Source organism: Aulonocara stuartgranti, assembly GCF_965226115.1.
Source record: "Aulonocara stuartgranti genome assembly, chromosome: 20".
NCBI lineage: Eukaryota > Metazoa > Chordata > Actinopteri > Cichliformes > Cichlidae > Aulonocara > Aulonocara stuartgranti.
Window position 1 is genome coordinate 29,919,166 of NC_138956.1, and position 18,242 is coordinate 29,937,407.

Genomic DNA, 18,242 nt, shown 5'->3' on the forward strand with positions numbered 1-18,242 from the left:
AAATCACACTTTGTCATTTGGTAATCCAATGAGTCTTAAGAGACACACACGAGCATTCTCCTTCAAGGGATAACAAATCTGCATTCGCTTGTGATGTTTTCACTTACCTGTATGGATGGAACTTTCTGCGTTGGCGAGGCCAATGGTTCCATGCAGGCCTGTGAAAATGATAAATATTATACACTCACTATATTCCTGTAAAATACAGCACTATGTTTTATGTTCGTTAAATTCAAAAGAGATGAACTTGCTGATTCTTCCTGACATGTACACAAACCATCTGCTGAGGAAGATTTAATTAAGATCCGGCAAGAGAGAAAATGGATTTCATTTATTGGTCTGGGATGACATCTTAATTTCCTTTTAGTGCGTTTCTTTGTCAAATGACATTTTTTAAACTGTTGGCTAGCACTTCAAGTTCTAAGTTTAACACTTGAGCGATGTTATTCCCCTTGGTGTTGATAAATATGCATGCAAAAAAGATTGTTGCTTTGTAAACATTTTCTAAACGGAAGAAAAAGGAGGAGGAACCAACTTTCTGGGTAGTTTTGAAAATTATGGTATCATTTAACTGCTTATAAATATCTGAGCCGAGGTCTCTTTTAAGACTCTTTTCTCTGGTTTGTTATGAAGAAACGGTGCAGTTTAAGTGGTTGTACAAGTTAAACTGCACTTTTTGAAATAGTATGGAAGAAAAACATCTTCATATATTATAAAGATTATTTCTAGGGAGCAAAGTGGGAGGAAACTAACAAAAATAAGCTGCAAACCGTGGTTGTGCTAAATGATGCTTGTGTAAATTCCACACAGGTTTATATTAAGGAGTTAACGTGTTTTCAGTAAACTGCAGTGTAAGTGTATTTTTGAATTTGAACAACATGCTTAACCACAGGAGATAGATGGAAACTGTTCAACAATGAGCAAAATTTACCAATGAACTCCAAATAAAAAAAGAAAACAACTAACACAGAGAAAATCTGAGAAATAGGAAGATTTACTCACTGACGAAGATGAAGCAGCTCAAAGTGTGACCGACTTTCATATTTAATGCTCCCTCTTTACCGTCTTCACTTGCAAACCAGAAACTATCTTCTCTCAGCAATGTAGTTCTGCCTTCAAATGCGTCACTCTCTGTTCTGCACCCCCCCAATGCAAGAGCTGACCACAGGCTTGGAGGTCCTAGTAGTCAGGGACTGTTTAGGGTTTGGAACAGATTTTGTGTAATTTTAACAATATGTAATTTATGACCTTGCAAGAATTGCACAAAATCCCAGTCTCATTACATACTCCGATGCAGGAGACAGAACCAACAGTATGGGTCCATTTTCAGAAGTGTCAAGGAGTTAAATTCCATAAAGAAATACACATTAAATAATCACAAACTATCACAGAGTTGAAAGACGATTTGCTTGATATTTTTTAACCCTTGTGTGGTGTTCGTATTTTTGTTACTCAGCCAGTGTTCATGGGTCTGGTGGACCCGCTAGAGTTTTGGCTTTCCAAATTAACACTATCAAACAATTTTATGTTAAATTACTCAACAGATGTTTACTTCATCCCAATTACAAGACATATGAACAGCAAACATGGTTAATTTTTTCCCTTTACCTTTGTTAGATCACATTTATGAATTAATGTGCTTCTCGTTTTTCTTTTATATAAAATGTTATAAATAAATCAGTTATAATCAAGTGGAGTGAGTGGAAAGACACAACACATTTACACGTGAAAAAATAATTAATTGTTTAATTTTTCTTTTGAAAAAAACTGAACACGGGTCTCACAGACCCGAACACCATACAAGGGTTAAGTCACAAATAGATGAAAAGTCAATCATTATTTCTTTTTCTTTAGCATCAAACAGGGTACAGACTGTGAGAGGAAATCATCAATACAGTGAATTCCTCCAGTACACACTGTAATCTGGTACACACATTGAAAAAGTGAAGCGTTAATAGACACAGACAAGAGACAGAATAAAATATAACGGAGAGAAAGAAAAATCTGCAACAGATAATCAGTAATGATGGGATTTCAGCAGCCAAACCCAACTTGCATAAAATGATTTGTTTGAAGGAAATAGACCGCATACTACTAAGGCTGGCCCCCAAATGGCCACCTCTTAACCACTCACCTCTTAGCCAAGTGGATTCACCTGCTGTGTGGATTGGTGAATGCAGCCAGCTGTGCAAAGCAACAGAAAATTTATTGGTTTTGCAAAAATTAATAGCATGCATAAAAGAAAAAAGCAGAAGCTTTAACATGTATTTACTGTATGATGACATACAGTAAATACACCCAGTAACAGTAAGTGAGCCTGGACGGAAACAGAAGTTGTGTGTTTAAAGTGTTTAATATATGCTAATTATGTATAAAAAGGAAGTGAACCATGCATTTGTGGTGTGAGAAGTTTCGATCGAAATCTTGTTTCCCTTTTCTCTGACAAAATAAGTTATAGAAACACTGGGAAATGTCTTTTAGCCAGTTTGCTGGTGTTTAAACAGCTATTCATTATCTTTGTATTGTACAATGTTTAGTTTTTACTCTACTAAATTAACTTTTACTGTTCAGGTTTTATTCAGATTGCGTTGAGTTGACAAATGCACAATAGACTGAACTTAAACAGTAACAACAAAGAGATAAAAACACTAAATGCTCTATCATCAGTTGTACAGAGGAACCAAAGGTGAAGATAACTGAAAACTGCCTTTACAACAATCCTAACACCCCCCCCCCCCCCCCCCCGACAAGTTACAGACACAAAAAAAGGAAAAAAACATGCTGACTTATAAAAAGGAAAAAGGAAAATTTTGTCCATGTACATGAACAAAAGGGATACTTTTTCTGCTTATTTCATGTTACGAGACAGGCAAAAGAAAAAAAGAAAAAAGAAAGAAAAGAAATTCTTTGATTATTGTTATTCCTGGGTTTGTTTATCTTGTCTTTAGCTTTTCCTGATCCCACGTTTCACATCTAGTCACCCTTGTTCCCTCTGTTACCGAGTCTGTTATGTTGTTGTGTGAAGCTCTGAGTGTCTGTGCGTATGTGTCGTATTTCCTGTTTTACTTTGACAGTGTTGTGTGCTATGTCAGTGTGTCTACTTTTGCTTCCCTTTGTCTCTCCAAAAGTTGAATCTGTTCATCTGGACGTAGCGTTTTGTGGGAGAAATGTTTCGTCACTCATCCAAGTGACTTCTTCAGTCTCAGCTGACTGCAGGTTTCAATCTTATTTAGTTACGACGTCGGGAGCAGTTAGGAGAACAAAATGATACAGAGACTGTTCAGGTTGCATTCCCAAAATCAACTCAAAGATTTATTCTTTTGTGCAGGGTTTTTGTAGGCGGAAGGGTTCGTGTGTCAACAAGTTTCAAGTTACAACCATATAAGGAAGTTCCCCCTAGCTCTGAAAGGGGCCTTCTATAATCTCAACATACCTTTGACAGGTCCGTTAAACACTAGACAGTTAGAATCCTTTAGTGATATAAGTTTGCACATGGTAGAATACTGCATGTAGTTATTTGCATTAGGAAATGTTTAACCATGTATACCTAGAGGCATATAATCAATTGTGTGTGATCTTTAGCAGGATGCAAGCTTGGTGTGCACTCCAGGAATGCACCTTGTCCTATTGTTCCACGGCAGGATCAACGCAGCTATGCCTGTTCCAGTTTAAGTGCCTTCTTTACATATAGATGAACTGTTGGATTTTCCAGACCAGCAGGCCAAGGGAAGTCGCCCATGGGGTCACACTCTGAACACACCCACACATACACACGCTCAATGGAGCACAAAATAAAGACCAGGGGCAGTGCTCAGCGCGAGTCTGAGAGACTGCCCTTGCTAGCAAGTTCTGTGTTTCTCTTCTCTGAGTCTTTACTGAAGAAGTGTTTTATAATATTTTCCCTAACATTGTCTAATATCATCAAAAAAGGTACCCAGTACATGCTCCCATAATACTAAAATATCTAACAGACATAGCTTACATATTACTGTAATATTCTTGTCTGCTTGTTTCAGAAAAGTGAAGAGACGGGTATATGTCCATTTCAAAAAACAGCCACTCGCTTCAGCCGAGTCCGACATCTTCCGCTTTAGAATACGACTATGCAGCAAACTGGCGCAAAATGACGTGCACCTGCACTGCAACGATGTTAAAGCGGCAGAGTTTACTTCTACGTTTAGAAGATAAATTGTTGAAATTAAATAATGATATTCAGCAAGTTTAATTATTTTACAATGTAACGCAAGTACATTGTAAGTAACTGTAATTAAAATACCTAAAAATGAACAGTAATTAGTTACTCTAATTTTTCAGTGGAAAAGTAATTTAATTACAGTAACGCGTTACTTAGTAACACATTGCACCCAACACTGGTCGGGGGACTCTATCCTTGGGGTGGACCAATTTTTGGCGCAGTGTGTTTTGGGGTTTAAAAGCCACAGAGACCCGGTGTTTAGAAAAAATGTCTCAACTGTTCCGATACTCCTGACACATATGGGATCACTGCAGGTTTTCGCTTGGGCAGCGGTTGTCCTTCTCTCCTGGATCGGCTAGAGCTTTCTTTAGGTGTCTTTCCAGCTTTGACAAAAGTCCAGGTGGGATAACCACATTTACTTAGGGCCTTCTTGATGTGCTGTTCTTCTGCATCCCTGGCCGCTGTGTCATTGGGGATGGTGTTTGCTCTGTGTTGTAGCTTTGAGCATGCAGCGTACTCAACCTCTGGGCGACCACTATGGTTGCAATGCAAGTCCACAAATCACCTGGGATGAGGCAACCGATCCTGGTGGTGCAGGTTTGCAGTTAATCACAATCTAATTTATAAACACAGACAGATTGCCATCATATCGTAATCACCTGGGATCAGTTTGCATGAAGAGCACAGCCCTATTGCTGCATCAAAAAGTGACACAAAACTGTGAGTTACCGTGAGGTTTGTGACAGGTAGTTTACTAAAAATATATAGTTGATATATAGTTACAATGACCATATCTCCGCTGTAGACTGCTCCACTATCTTCCTCTCCCTCAGGAACAGAAATCAGCTGAGGAGGAGTTCACAGGATAACAAAAAGCCTGTTTGATTTGTTTTCTTTCGACTCAACCTTTATGGATACAACTGGGGGAAAAAAACAATAATTTAACAGAAAGTATAAGACAAATAATGCCATGATTGTAACTCTAATGTAATGACTGAATTGGGTTGGTAACATGTTACATTAAATGTTACAAAACAGATGTTTTCAGCAGCACTGAATTATTATTATTAATTACTATTAATAATAATAATTCAGTGTCCAACCTGTATGGCTAATTGGACCATGTACATTGATTTTGGCTTTTTTACATTTTCGAATATTAATGCAATTAATACAATATTTCTTATTTTACTTAGACAGATGTCTGCCCGGGATCCTAAAGTGGGAGCTCACAAAGAGCTAGTGTGTCCTCCTAATTGGCTGGATATGCCTGACATACGCGAACACGAACAGTGCACAGGGCAGCCTGGCACTGATCCCTGCTTCAAGCCCTCAGTGGGAGTTATTCGTAGCCTTTGGCATGAACGCATGGTTGGGCTGGAGGATCACCCCTTTCCTGTCCGGCAACCACCTGCAGCAACGCCTGTGGACCTACGGAGCATGGAGTTCACTAATCTTTTTGGTAGATATTATACCCAGCAAGAAGGCAATTTCAGGGACAGACATTTCAGGTCAGTGTCCTCAAGCTGTTTGAAAGATGGCACTGAGGACAAGGTCCAGGTACCAAGGGGTAGCCAGGGCACAGGTATGTGAATTGTAAGTTGCTGGGCACCCCATCTATGTCAACCATCTTTCATGCCCGTCTCCTAGAGGCATAGAGAGGGATGTCATACGTTTATGAGACATTCGGGCTGCCGTACTCACACAGGGCAAAGACAGCCATAACATAGAAACCAGAAGACAACACACAAACACACTCACTGGGTTTCCCATGTCTCAACGGGTAAGACACGAAGCATCGCCACACCACTGCTCTTATTGTTTATCTTATGGTGTGAATGAAATGCTTGATGTTACATGTTATGAACTGGGAAGCCTGAGACTGAAACTTGCGAGAACAAGCTGGGTTCCTCTAGCAGGCCTCTAGCAGGCCAGAGAAGCTTTTGCTTGCTGAGCTAACGCGCTAGCCACAGCCAGGTCCTGCTGGCTATGTAAACCCGCAAAACCGTGGGCAATACGCCAGGGGATACGACCGGCTGTAGGACCCTAGGCGTGCAACAGTGCTACTGTGCAACCCTCAAGACTGTGAGACAAGGTGCCAGCAACTAGTCTCACTGTAGCTTATAAGCTTTTAACAATCTAATAATTCTTTTTTATAACAGAGACAGGCTCCCAACCACAAAGGTAAACAGACACACCCTGCCTCCTAAACCACACAGTGTGCCACACAAAGTACATGCATGCAACCAAGTGGAGATCAAACAATCACCGATTTGATCTCTCTCTAGAGAGCTAGTCTCGATATGATAACGAACACATTTTCTTTCACTCTACACTGAGCTCACCATCTTGGTAACAGCTCAGCCTCTTTGCTCTTCCTGGTGTGTAAACAGAATCCAGCTTCACAATAAAATGTGCCAGCGTCATCATTTCTGCTGCCAATGGTTTTTATGTTTAAAACTGAGGCTGCGTCTGCTTAATGTTGTCAGACTGTTTATTCATACGCTGCTCCTAAATACATTTGTATTGCAGGTCTGTGTTTCATAGCAAATGTGGGTGAAACACTTGCATTTACATAGTTTAACACATCGGTGCACCACAGAGCCGCGCATCACACAATGCATTGAAGAAAATACATTTTGTCAAGAATTTTTTTAAATGAAGTTATTTAATTGATGAGTCGTTGCAGCCATAGTTGAAAGTTATGTCCAATTTTTTGGGTGGTCTTTGGCATTCTTCAGTACATTCTGTGCAGTTTACCCAGAGCAAATCATATAAGATGCATGTTAGAGAATGTAACACCACAAATGTGTGAAGAAAAAGTAAAAGATTAAGTATCAATTTATTTCTAATGTTCTGTTTTCAGCACTCCATTCAGCATCTGCTGAAACTGTCACTAGAGATCAACTAATCCCGCCTATTATTTATTTATTGCCTGTAAGGACTGCAGTTCCATCATAAACATACAGCTTAAATTGTGCCCCAATCTGCATATTTACATTTTGCGAACTGAAATCGGCTGTTTTGCTTTGTAAAAACAGCTTACATAAAATGTGCAGGAGATGACATTGCTGCTTGTATGCAAATTCAATTCAATTCATCTCAATTTTAAGTAATAGCCCAAGAAAAAAAAATGGTGAACAAAATACAGAAATTCTCAAAGATTATGTAAAAAACGGGCTTTAATATAAACTTCACTGGAAATGTTATTTATAATTTTACTGTTTTTCTTATTATTTGATAATCATTAGTCATTGAATCATCAGTCAATCATCATTGTGTGAACTACTTTATTACCTTTGATCATTGATTATTGTTCGTGTATTTTTTTTCCTTTGCACTAAAACAGAACTTTTCTTCATGTGCAAAGTTGTGTGAAGTTAGTACCAACTACTTTTAAGTAGTTATCAACTACAGGCTAACTTTCTATAAACTCCTCAGCTAAATACAAAGGTGGACTATCCAATGGACTATGATCAGGTTGCTACAAATCAGTTATGCCTGTTGATCCACTATGAAATCCATTATTTCAGCAGTTGCTTGTTTCCCTGACTAATAAAAATCACAATGGCATGATTAATGGAAGAAAGTTTGTGTTACCAGTTGGTCTGAACAAACTACAACTATCATAGCAATAAGCCTGTAATAACATTACTACTGATGGTTTCCAACAGTAGAATGCAGAGGAGGTGAGGCGTCTTTGGTGTGGTTGGCTGTGCTGAAATGTACATGAGGCGTGGAGTACAAAACATCTGCATGGCCACAGGGGGCGCTGTTGGTGGCAGCAAGCTTACTCAAGTTCTCTTCACTCTGGAAGATACAAATCAGTCTTTAGAAACTATTTTCTAAACAAATTAAATTGTACAGATGCACAAAGATTCAAATTTATATAGTAAAAATTCACATTTCTTTTTTTCACAGTTTACATCATTTAAAAAAAGGGGGTTACACCCAGCTGTGCCTTGTTAGTAAAAAAAAAAGGGGAAAAAAAAGAAAAAGGAAAAGAAGAAAAGAAAAAGAAAATAGGTAGAAATCACAGAAATAGATACTATAATGATGCAAAAACAAATTGCAGCAACACAAAGTGCTTCTTATGAAATCATCCTGAATCCTTGACTGTAAGAGGACCATGATCTTTATATGGATGATTCCACAGTTCCCACTACCTGATAAAATCCAAAAATACTCTGGCATGAAACCTGAAAAATCAAGTACTTACTTTGTTCTGAGGACAGATGACAAGGCTGTAGTCATCTGTGCTTTCAACTCTGTTTCCTTGGGGGCATTTGGCAGTGGTGTAAATTGAAAATACTCCTTCAGGAGGTAAATTGCTCAATCTGTCCTCCTCTCTGATCTCTTCATACAACTGACTGGCCTGGAGGACAAAAAAAAAGTTAATTGAAATCAAATGAAGCTAAAATCAAGTTCAGGTGTCTTGTAATTCCTAAAACTCACCGTTGTAATGTCAGGGGGCTCTGTTTCCACAGGAGGCCCTGAAGAACATGCAAACAGTAAACATCTGTCTTTAATATGCTGCTCCAACGCTGTTTAAAAAAACCTAAGGGAACACTTTAAAAACACATCAGATGTCAATTAATCTCATTTGGCAAATGTCAGTCAGGCTCCACGGTGCCAGGTAATGAACAGAGGGCCCACTAAAGTACATTGGCAACTCAGGCCACCCTCATGAAGTCTTTTTCTGATTATTTAGTCAGAGACCTTCACACTAGTACACCTTTTGGAGGTCATTTTGCACAAAGTAGCAAATACCAGCCCTGCTGATGTTGCTGAGTTGGACTATCTATGCAACCTGTGTAAGGTCCAGGTATCACCTCATTCTACCAGTAGTGACATTAGTCAAAAATACAGAAGACAAAAGATGGGGAAGGTAAAATTGTCAGTGGTCTCCAGTTGTAAAACGATTCCTGTTTGGGGGGGTTGCCTCATTGTTGTCATCAATTCATTAACACCAAAGGAGTTCAAAGATTATTATCCTGATTAAAATTTTTCACTCATTATTCTAATAAGAAACTGCAAAGATTACTGACTTCACAACTGTCAGGAGTTCAATAACTTGCTGTGACTAGTCACGGTTCTGAATCCTAAATGAACATCTGGTCGTGTGGTTAAAAATAGAGAGGCATAGATGGGTGTTAGAGTTGCATTCACTGCCACAGCAAAATCACAAGCCATGAAGCTGCCACATCTGGCTGCACCTCAGATGTTGTGTTTATGACTTTAACTTTAAACACTCATCAAATATCCAGTTTTTCGATCCCCTTTTACTGTAATAATGAAGTGATGATAAAACTTTGTGGTTTCTTTGGTCATTCAAAGCTATATATATATTTTTACTTTGACTCAATCTTAGATCTCTAAATGTTTGTTCAACAACATAGTGTATAACAGTATCATCATTAGGAGTCTAAGAATATAAGGTGTTAAACAGAAACTTTATGGTAAATATGGCAGAGCGATGATACTGTTATGCAACTTGCGACCCTTTTTTTAAAGTGAGAAAGTTGCCATAAGTCGCCCTCATAAGCCTCAAGCTTCGATTAGGGAGCTGGGGGAGGAATCAGGGTTCATGATGCAGAAGCACTTTTAAGAATTACCAGCTACATATATTAATACATTTTTGCAAGGCAGCTTGTTTAAGGTTGGCGATAGACATCAATACCGTGTTTTCTGAAGTGATGAAGACACTGTCTTATGTTCATGTTTACTTTAGGCTCACCTTTAGGTTTACTGGCCCTCCTCTTCTTGCAGAAAATCAGCAAAGCCACTGGTAAGACAGTGATCAGAATAAGAGCCACCACAGGCAGCGTACCTGCAGTAACTTACCACAAGATATTTGTTTTAGTCAAACAGTGTAAATATATGGCCTAAAGGCTTTACTCACTTTTCAGAAAAAACTGCATACACCCAGTGTCATATGGACTGGCATACTTACCACAAATATTGAAACATTCACCAGACAAACTGCTTATCAAGCATGACTGAAACTTTTACAGCTGCTCAGAGCAGTTTAGTGTAATATTTGCCTGATTTTACATGTTTTATTTACACTTATTGAACTTTTTACTTAAAAGAACAGATGCGTGTATACTATTCCAACCCAACCCAATCCACACACACACACACACACATATATATATATATATATATATATATATATATATATATATATATATATATATATATATATATATATATATATATATATATATATATATATATATATATATATATATAATGTACCTAAATTTGGAAGAGGTGTCTGTGTCTGTTTGGAGGTTGAAGAGGAGGCTGGTGAAGGTGTGGTGCCTCCTGAAATGGAATTTAAACTCTGTGATGTTGGGGTCTTTGGTGATGTTGTCACCGTTGCTGTTGTCATGGGGGCTGATGAGAGAAATGTTGAAACTGGCGAAGGTTGCACAGTAGACTTTGGTTTTGAGGTCACTGAAGCTGTGAAGATGAAACATCCACAATCACAACAATACTACTCAAAGAAGTTTGTATGTGTTCATGCGAGAAACAGTTTGGGGTTGTTCTGTGTTTTACAGAAGAATTTATAAAACCAATTTTGTCTAAATATTATGAGTCACTTGAAAGAAAATAATTCTTCATGTCTTCACAAACATGACATTTAGTCAACTCACCGTCTGTGACAACAATCTCAAATTCTTCATTTGAATCAAATGGCAAAATTCTGTCCAAAGAGCATCTGTACATTCCAGAGTCAGATCTTCTCAGCTGTGTGATGCTCACATTCAGAACTGTCTTATGTAATGGATAAAATCCTTCTTTAAATTTAATGCTGTATCTGCCATTCTGCGCTGAGTCATCAGTTGTGTCAATGAGAATATTTCCTTCTTCACATTTTCCCGTACAGAAGAGTCTCCTTCTTCCAGTTAAAGAAAATGTGCATTTAACTGTGATGCTTCCACCCTCCATTTCTGTATAGATGGGAGTTTCTGCATTAACAAAACCAGAGTATCCTGCATCCTGCAGTCCTGCTGAAAATACAATAAATCACTAGTTACTTTCTTCTCGTAAAATTTTGCAGCCTAAGAAGATATATTAAAATGAAAGAAGACAAATCTTCACTTTAACACAACTTTTCAAGTTAAGTCAGCGTTTTCAGTATGTTTAACTTATGTTTTAGTTATTTGAATTTGCAAACCATGGACTTCCTGGTTTTTGTTGGCATCTACACAAACCTTTTGCTGAGGAAGACTCAGAGTCACAAATTTAATGATAAACAATTCTAATTAATCGAAACAGTGGGAACCGGTTCTTGTTGAGAGCCTCATTTACCTGGCAGGAAACACGGCGCCTAAGCGGCTCAAACGCTCAAAAGTTTGGTTACACTTTACGAGAACAGATGACAACAGGGCAACTTGCAAAGTAGATATTTCATTTAAGGGAGGAAGCACTACGAATATGCAAATTTACAAACTTGCAACAAATATAGACAAATGACTTTGAGTTTCATTTATTTATGACGACATCTTAATCTGCTTTTTGGATGTTTACAGGTTAAAATTGTCTTTTTTTGTTACTTAACATCCAAAGCTTTTAGGTTGTCAACACTTGTTCTCTAATGTTTTGCTTCACAAAAGATGCTAATGGTACAGCAAACAAGGAACCAACTCTGAGTACCTTTCAAAAATGATGGTAACATTTAACTGCTTTACCTATCATTTCAAGGGTTTCTTGTCTTTGCTAAAGCAGTTTTTAGTTCTTCACAGGTTTAGTTGTACTTCCAGTGAACTGCATGTTTGACTGACTCTTTCCAACTCTGCGTTTAACCACAGAAACCAATAACATGTAAGAGGCAGATGAAAATGAAAAAATGCTGAAACAGCTTATCGCTACAACTGCTCAACAAGAAGCTTAAACTTACTGATCAACTAGAAATAAAAAGGAAACAAAGACAAATAATACTGAGAATAACAAAATTAAAGAAATATAAATAAATTGACCCACCAAGAAAGATGAAACAGACCAAAGCACGGAAGACTTTCATACTGAGGTTCTGAGGCATACTGATATTCAGATGGCTTCTCTTCTGTTTTCACTTTCAAACGAGGAAGTTTTCACTTCTCTTTTATGATGTGGTCCCTTCTTCAAACAAATCTCACACACACATGCACATACACATACACTTTTGGTAAAGTTGTTAGTGAACAGCTGCTTATTTACAGAGTCATAGACCCAATGGAATTACAACTGTGTGAACTCCAAGTAACTGGCTCTGGTAGGTTGAGTGTTGATGTTTAAAGAACAATTCATATGACAGTAGACTTCAAACCAAGTAGTTCTATGTGCATTTTTACTTGCCTTTCCTATTTGAAAATTGTCAGTTAAACTCTCAACATCACAACAAACAGAGACTGCAGTGTGTTGTGCGCTCTGCTGAGAAGGTGATTGGCTGCAGACTCCCAGCTCTGCAGGACCTGTACACCTCCAGGACACTGGGGCGTGCAGCCCGGATCTCAGCTGACCCTTCTCACCCCGGACACAGTCTGTTTGACCTGCTCCCCTCAGGCAGGAGGCTCCGGTCCATTCGCACCAGAACCTCTCGCCATAAGAACAGTTTCTTCCCCTCTGCTGTTGGACACATGAACAATAACCGTATGACTGTTCCCACCACTAACACATGACCCTACGCTGTGTTCACTGCATCATTCCATGTTTGGCACTGATCACCACCTGCACTCATGTATATATCATGTATATATCTACTTAGCACTTTTAATTCTTATTCTTACTCTTATTTTATATTTTTATGACAGTATGTTTGCACTGAAGCACCGCAGCAATTTCCTAATGTTGTAAACCTGCTCAACATTTGGCAATAAACCCTTTCTGATTCTGATTCTGATTCTGATTCTGATACCATGTGGACTAGCAAAAGAGGAGTCGGGTGGAGACCCAAACTGCAAACAACTGTACCGTCCATGGTTCACCACCAGATGGTGCAAAAAAGCAAGATCTGGGCATACAGTTCACTAACGCATTAAATGCAAAAGATCGTTACATTGTCCTTCTGTTTGTACCCACTGTCTGTTTTTAACGAAAGATTTAGATTTTTTACTTTAATACAGCCTCTGAGTGACCCCTATTAATGTCCTTTTCCTCTGCCAATTTGTTACATTTGTCACAGTTGTTTTAATTTTAACAACACAGCTTTCCCACAGCATACCTGCACCGTCTCATTGAAAGACAAAAGGCAAGTAAGAAATATCCTTAGCCCACTTATTTTGAAATAGAAAAAATGTATTTACTGTATCTTCTACAACATTTTTGTATGCTTATACAGAATGCTGTATGTTGGGTCTGTGTTTCCACAAGCCCCGCTAGTTTAGAGAGTTATTCATCATGAAGAACGCAAGACATAACAGAACATCTTCAACCGGTTTTTCACTCACTAATGAGGGAAGTTTTGGTCAAGAACCAGCTCTTGAAGCTCAAATCCTTCAAAGAGCAGCTTCTCTCGCAGCTATTTATTGACAAACTGTTACAGTACACACACAACACAAGCACCTCCCCTCGTAAGACCCCTCTTGGTTACAAAGACACGTGTGTGTGTGTGTGTGTGTGTGTGTGTGTGTGTGTATGTGTGTGTGACCTGCTCACCAAAAGGATCATAAAAGCAGGAAGCTTACAACACGAATTAATGTATCTGGCTGGAGAGGTGGTCAGGATCAAAGGAATGGCTTTGATCCTACTGCTTGAACCAAGACTGTACAAATTTAAGAAACACAATGACACATTCAACAATTAGACTTAACTGTTTTATCCTAGTGATTTATTCAATACATGAGGGTTTTGGGGGGGGGGGGGGTTGTTATTCTATATTTTCCAGTTTTTTCTTTAACAGGTCCATGTACTGACTAGCCATTAATAACTGAGATATAAAATTATACATTTGACACCCCTGCTCTAGGTTAGATTAGTTTGTAGACACATAATATCTCTTCAGAAAAAAGGTTGTCAGTGGAGGATGAAAACTTTAAGGTCTTTAGCCCATTTTTTTTTTCTATCGCTCAGGTGCTATAAAGTATCTTTGACATTGTAATGTGAATTTTGAACTCGTCCTTCTTTCCTTGGCAGCTCTACAACAGATTATGAACTGTCAGTCTTGTTTTGTAATTGAAAAGCTTATCAGCCAGCTCATGAGGTGCTGTGTGCCTATAGGTTGGCTGTTTTGTATGTCATACAACTGTAGTCCATAGTTCAAATAAACAGTAAAACAAAACTAATCTGGATTAACGCCTGTGTTTACAGATGACTTTGAGAGTTTGACAGAGGTGGAAATGCCAGAGAGAACTGGATTAACTCCTACGCATTTCTGACAGTGATGGTGAACAAGAGGGCATTGAAAATGATGATGACTGTGCACCTGTTTAACGGGCAAAGTAAGCAAAGTCCTCTTGGAGAGTATTTAAAAGACCAAATACAAACATCTCAAAGAATCGCAAAGACAATGGTATGGTTTATAAAGGCCAGACTTACACTGTCAATATTAATACTCTGATTTGTGACGCGCCATCTGAAATGTTTTAAAGGTCATACTGTCACGGTCCTGGGTCATTTTGACCCAGCATTTTCAGGTCTTTTATTCCTTTGTATTATGGTTTGTATTATGATCCTTTTGTCATGCCTTGTTTATTAGTATTCTATGTTTCAGTTATTCTTTGTGAGGGATTAGTTCTTAAGTTATGTCTCTTGTTGAGTGTAAGTTCAGTTCAGTGTCAAGTCTGTGTCTGTTTCTTGTTTCCTGTGTTATTGTGTTATTGTGAAAGGTTGTGCCTCACCTCAGTGTGTCTAGCTTTGCTCCCCATGTCTCGTTAGCCCAAACCCTCCCAGCTGTGTCGCCCTCCTGTTTTCCATTCCCTGATTACTCCCCTGTGTATATAAGCCCTGTGTTTTCCTGTGTTCCCTGTCGTGTCGTACCCTCAACTAGCTGTGTGTTCTGTTTCTAGTGTTTCGTCTCCTGCTCCAGTTTAGTATTTCTTTTCCAGTGTTTCAGTCCTCGGTTCCTCTGTTCAGACTTTTGTTTGGCTTTTGGTGAGTTTAGTTAGTACGAGGTTTTTCCCAGCAATAAAGCTGTGCTTTAAGTTTCACTTCTGTGTCTGAGTTCTGCATTTTGGGTCCACCACTCCTGCTTGCTCGCCTGCCACACAGCCAACCATGACACATACTCCATATAAGAGTTGTGAAAGATAATCAATCAGAGGTGATCATGTTGATGGAAGAATAGTTTTCAGGGAACAGGAATGCACTTCTCAAACAGATGAGGGTTTTTCATAGTGGAGTACAGTAACCAAGACACTGGTGTCAGCCCCTGGAATTCTTTGTGTTAGCTCATTTGTCTTAGATTATATGCACATAATAACCACAGGCTCTGTGGTCGGCATGAAGCTAGACACTTTGGTGACAGTGGCAGAGAAAAGGACATTAAAGAAACTGCTGGACATTATGGACAATGCTGGGCATCCTCTGCACATAGTCACAAACAATCAGAGGAGCCTATTAAGCGACAGGTCGCTTCTCCCAAAGTCAAAAACCAACAGACTTAAAAGTTCCTTTGTCCCACACGCCATCAGACTGTTTAACTCCTCACTGGAGGGGACAGGGAGGGGAAACAGGGTCAAGGGAGGGCGGGAACAACTGAGCTGTAGTGCTTATTTACACTCAATATTTTTTTCTTAAATTCGACTGTACAATAATCACTGTGAAATATACTCACTCAAATGTTCAATCCTATTTATCCATATTATGTTCTGTATTTATATGTGTGTATATATGGTATATTTATGCTTACAGTATATCCTTACTCTCATTCCCCTTATTGTATCTGTAACATGCAACTTCTGTCGGTGCTGTGCTACTGGAAACTGAATTTCCCAGAGGAACCCACCCAAGGGATTAATAAAGTTTCATCTAATCTAATCTATTGTTTGCTTGGGAATAGTTAGACACCTGTTTATTTACTTAACTTGTGGCCCAAAAGTCGTTGTTGTTTATCTATGAGGCAAAAAAAATTTAATTTCTCATTAAGTCATTGCAGGAAGAGGGAACATGCCAAATGAATTTGCTCAACAAATGAGGGTTTTACACAAAATAGGTGGAAAGCCACTGAACTATGTCGTTTTTTGCTATACACAGGTCCTGTGGTATTGAAAACTGTTGTCCCCTAAAAGATGCAAACATTTCTTGTCCTTGACTGTATCCATGTCGATAATGCTAGAGTCAGATGAGTGGATTTGAAATGCTTATCGTCAAACTTTTTGTTATGTGCTGTGGTGACCTGGCAAGACCTTTCCCATATACAGTGTACATGGAGTAATTCATCTCCATGAGGATGCCAGCCACTTGGACTGTTCCTTAAATAGCATTTCCTGTTTCCTATTTGAAAACTACCTGCAACAAATCAATAAACATGTGAGGAGTGTGAGAAACCCCTGGAACAAGTAACCCACAAGAAGCTGGTGGTTTTGTCCTCCAGGGATCATCAACTGATCGTCTTTTCCATCTGTCTGTTTTCTGTATCTTTCATTGTGACTCCTGCATGTCCTTTCTCACTACATCCATAAACCTCCCAGGGCCTCTGTGTCTTTCCTCTTGCCACAATATCCTACCCCCAGTCTAACCCTCATCGCTCTTCTCTGCATGTCCAGACTCTCTCAACCTCTCCCCTTTTACTTGATCCATTAGCTAAATCTGTACTGCCTCTCTAATGTAGTCATTAGCCACTCAAGTCGCTTATTTATGTCTGACACCTCAGCATTGTCTCTTTTAACATGACAAACTATGAGTTGTTGATTAGGGTTTGTGTCATTTTCTGTGGAATTGAACTATTTGTTTTGTATACGTCTGCTACATTGATATTCAAAATGGGCTCCCTGTGCTATCGTAATGTATGCGGTTCTAAATTGGATGCTAACAGGTTTGTAACTGACAATGTGAAAATGGAACCTAATGGAACAGTAAAGCTATAATCAGAATCAGAATCAGAAATACTTTATTAATCCCGAAGGAAATTATGGGTTACAGCAGGCAGAATGCTAAATGGCGGATGCGCACATTACAAAGGAACCCTCTGACCAAACACAAACATCACATTAGGGAGACATGTCAGAGAGGTAGGCTGATAGGAAAAAAAACAACGAAAATATACAACATGAGGTGAGAGGAGGAAAAACAAAACTCCTCTCAGCCTGGGCTTCTAATGGGAGAACAGTTTGATAACAGAAAAAACATCCCAGCACAAAAAGCACATGACTGTCAATACACCACAGAAACACAAGACAAGCAACAGGGGTGGGTAAAAGGGTGAGAGAGAGCCGGTATAGACAGCACATCCGGTCCTGCAGCATGTCTGCGCTGGTCCAGTTGATCCGCCATCTGCCCCGGGAGGGGACAAGCATCGAAGGCATTTGGAAAGGGAGGGGGGATGAGTGTGTATCAGTGTATGTGTATGTGGGTGTGTAGAGAGTGTCCTTCGCCCTGCCAGGCTAAGTAAACAGTCTTCCAGCCTACCCAGGTGACATGTGTGCGTGCGTGTGTGTGTTTATCCTGTGTTCAGCTGAGAGAAAGTGTCACCACGCCCAGTTAAGCAAAGGTCCACAGTCTTCAGTGGACCCAGGATGCCTTGAAGGAGGGACAAAGAGTTCTGACAACAGTCCTGTTTTCATAGGAGAATTTTTGTTCTTCCAGTCAGAATCAGAATCAGAATCAGAATCAGAATGGGGTTTATTGCCAAATGTTGAGCAGGTTTACAACATTAGGAAATTGCTGCGGTGCTTCAGTGCAAACATGCTGTCATAAATAGCACTTAAATAGACATGGAAAAAAATAAAAGTAGGGATAAGAATTAAAAGTGCTACGTGGAAAGATATGTGCATGAGATATACATGAGATATATACATGAGAATAAGAATTAAGAGTGCTACGTTGAAAGATATATACATGAGTGCAGGTGGTGATCAGTGCCAAACATAGAATGATGCAGTGACACAGCGTAGGGTCATGT

General features: G+C 39.1%; 1 protein-coding gene across 3 annotated transcripts; it reads right to left on the reverse strand.

Moving 5' to 3' along the window:
- Positions 1 to 7,471: 7,471 nt before the first annotated feature.
- LOC309696985 (uncharacterized protein) lies at positions 7,472 to 12,266 on the reverse strand. Of its 3 annotated transcripts, none has more exons than XM_082518561.1 (7): positions 12,188 to 12,266; positions 10,858 to 11,214; positions 10,457 to 10,663; positions 9,933 to 9,980; positions 8,651 to 8,688; positions 8,415 to 8,570; positions 7,472 to 8,005 (listed from the first exon to the last, which is right to left on the reverse strand). In XM_082518561.1, exons 1-7 carry the CDS (start codon positions 12,243 to 12,245, stop codon positions 7,850 to 7,852), a joined length of 1,020 nt encoding a protein of 339 aa, XP_082374687.1. In that variant the 5' UTR covers positions 12,246 to 12,266; the 3' UTR covers positions 7,472 to 7,849. The 3 variants fall into 3 exon arrangements, with proteins under 3 accessions (XP_082374687.1, XP_082374686.1, XP_082374685.1); XM_082518560.1 differs by having other exon boundaries at positions 9,933 to 10,025; XM_082518559.1 differs by having other exon boundaries at positions 9,933 to 10,034.
- Between the last annotated feature and the right edge of the window lie 5,976 nt (positions 12,267 to 18,242).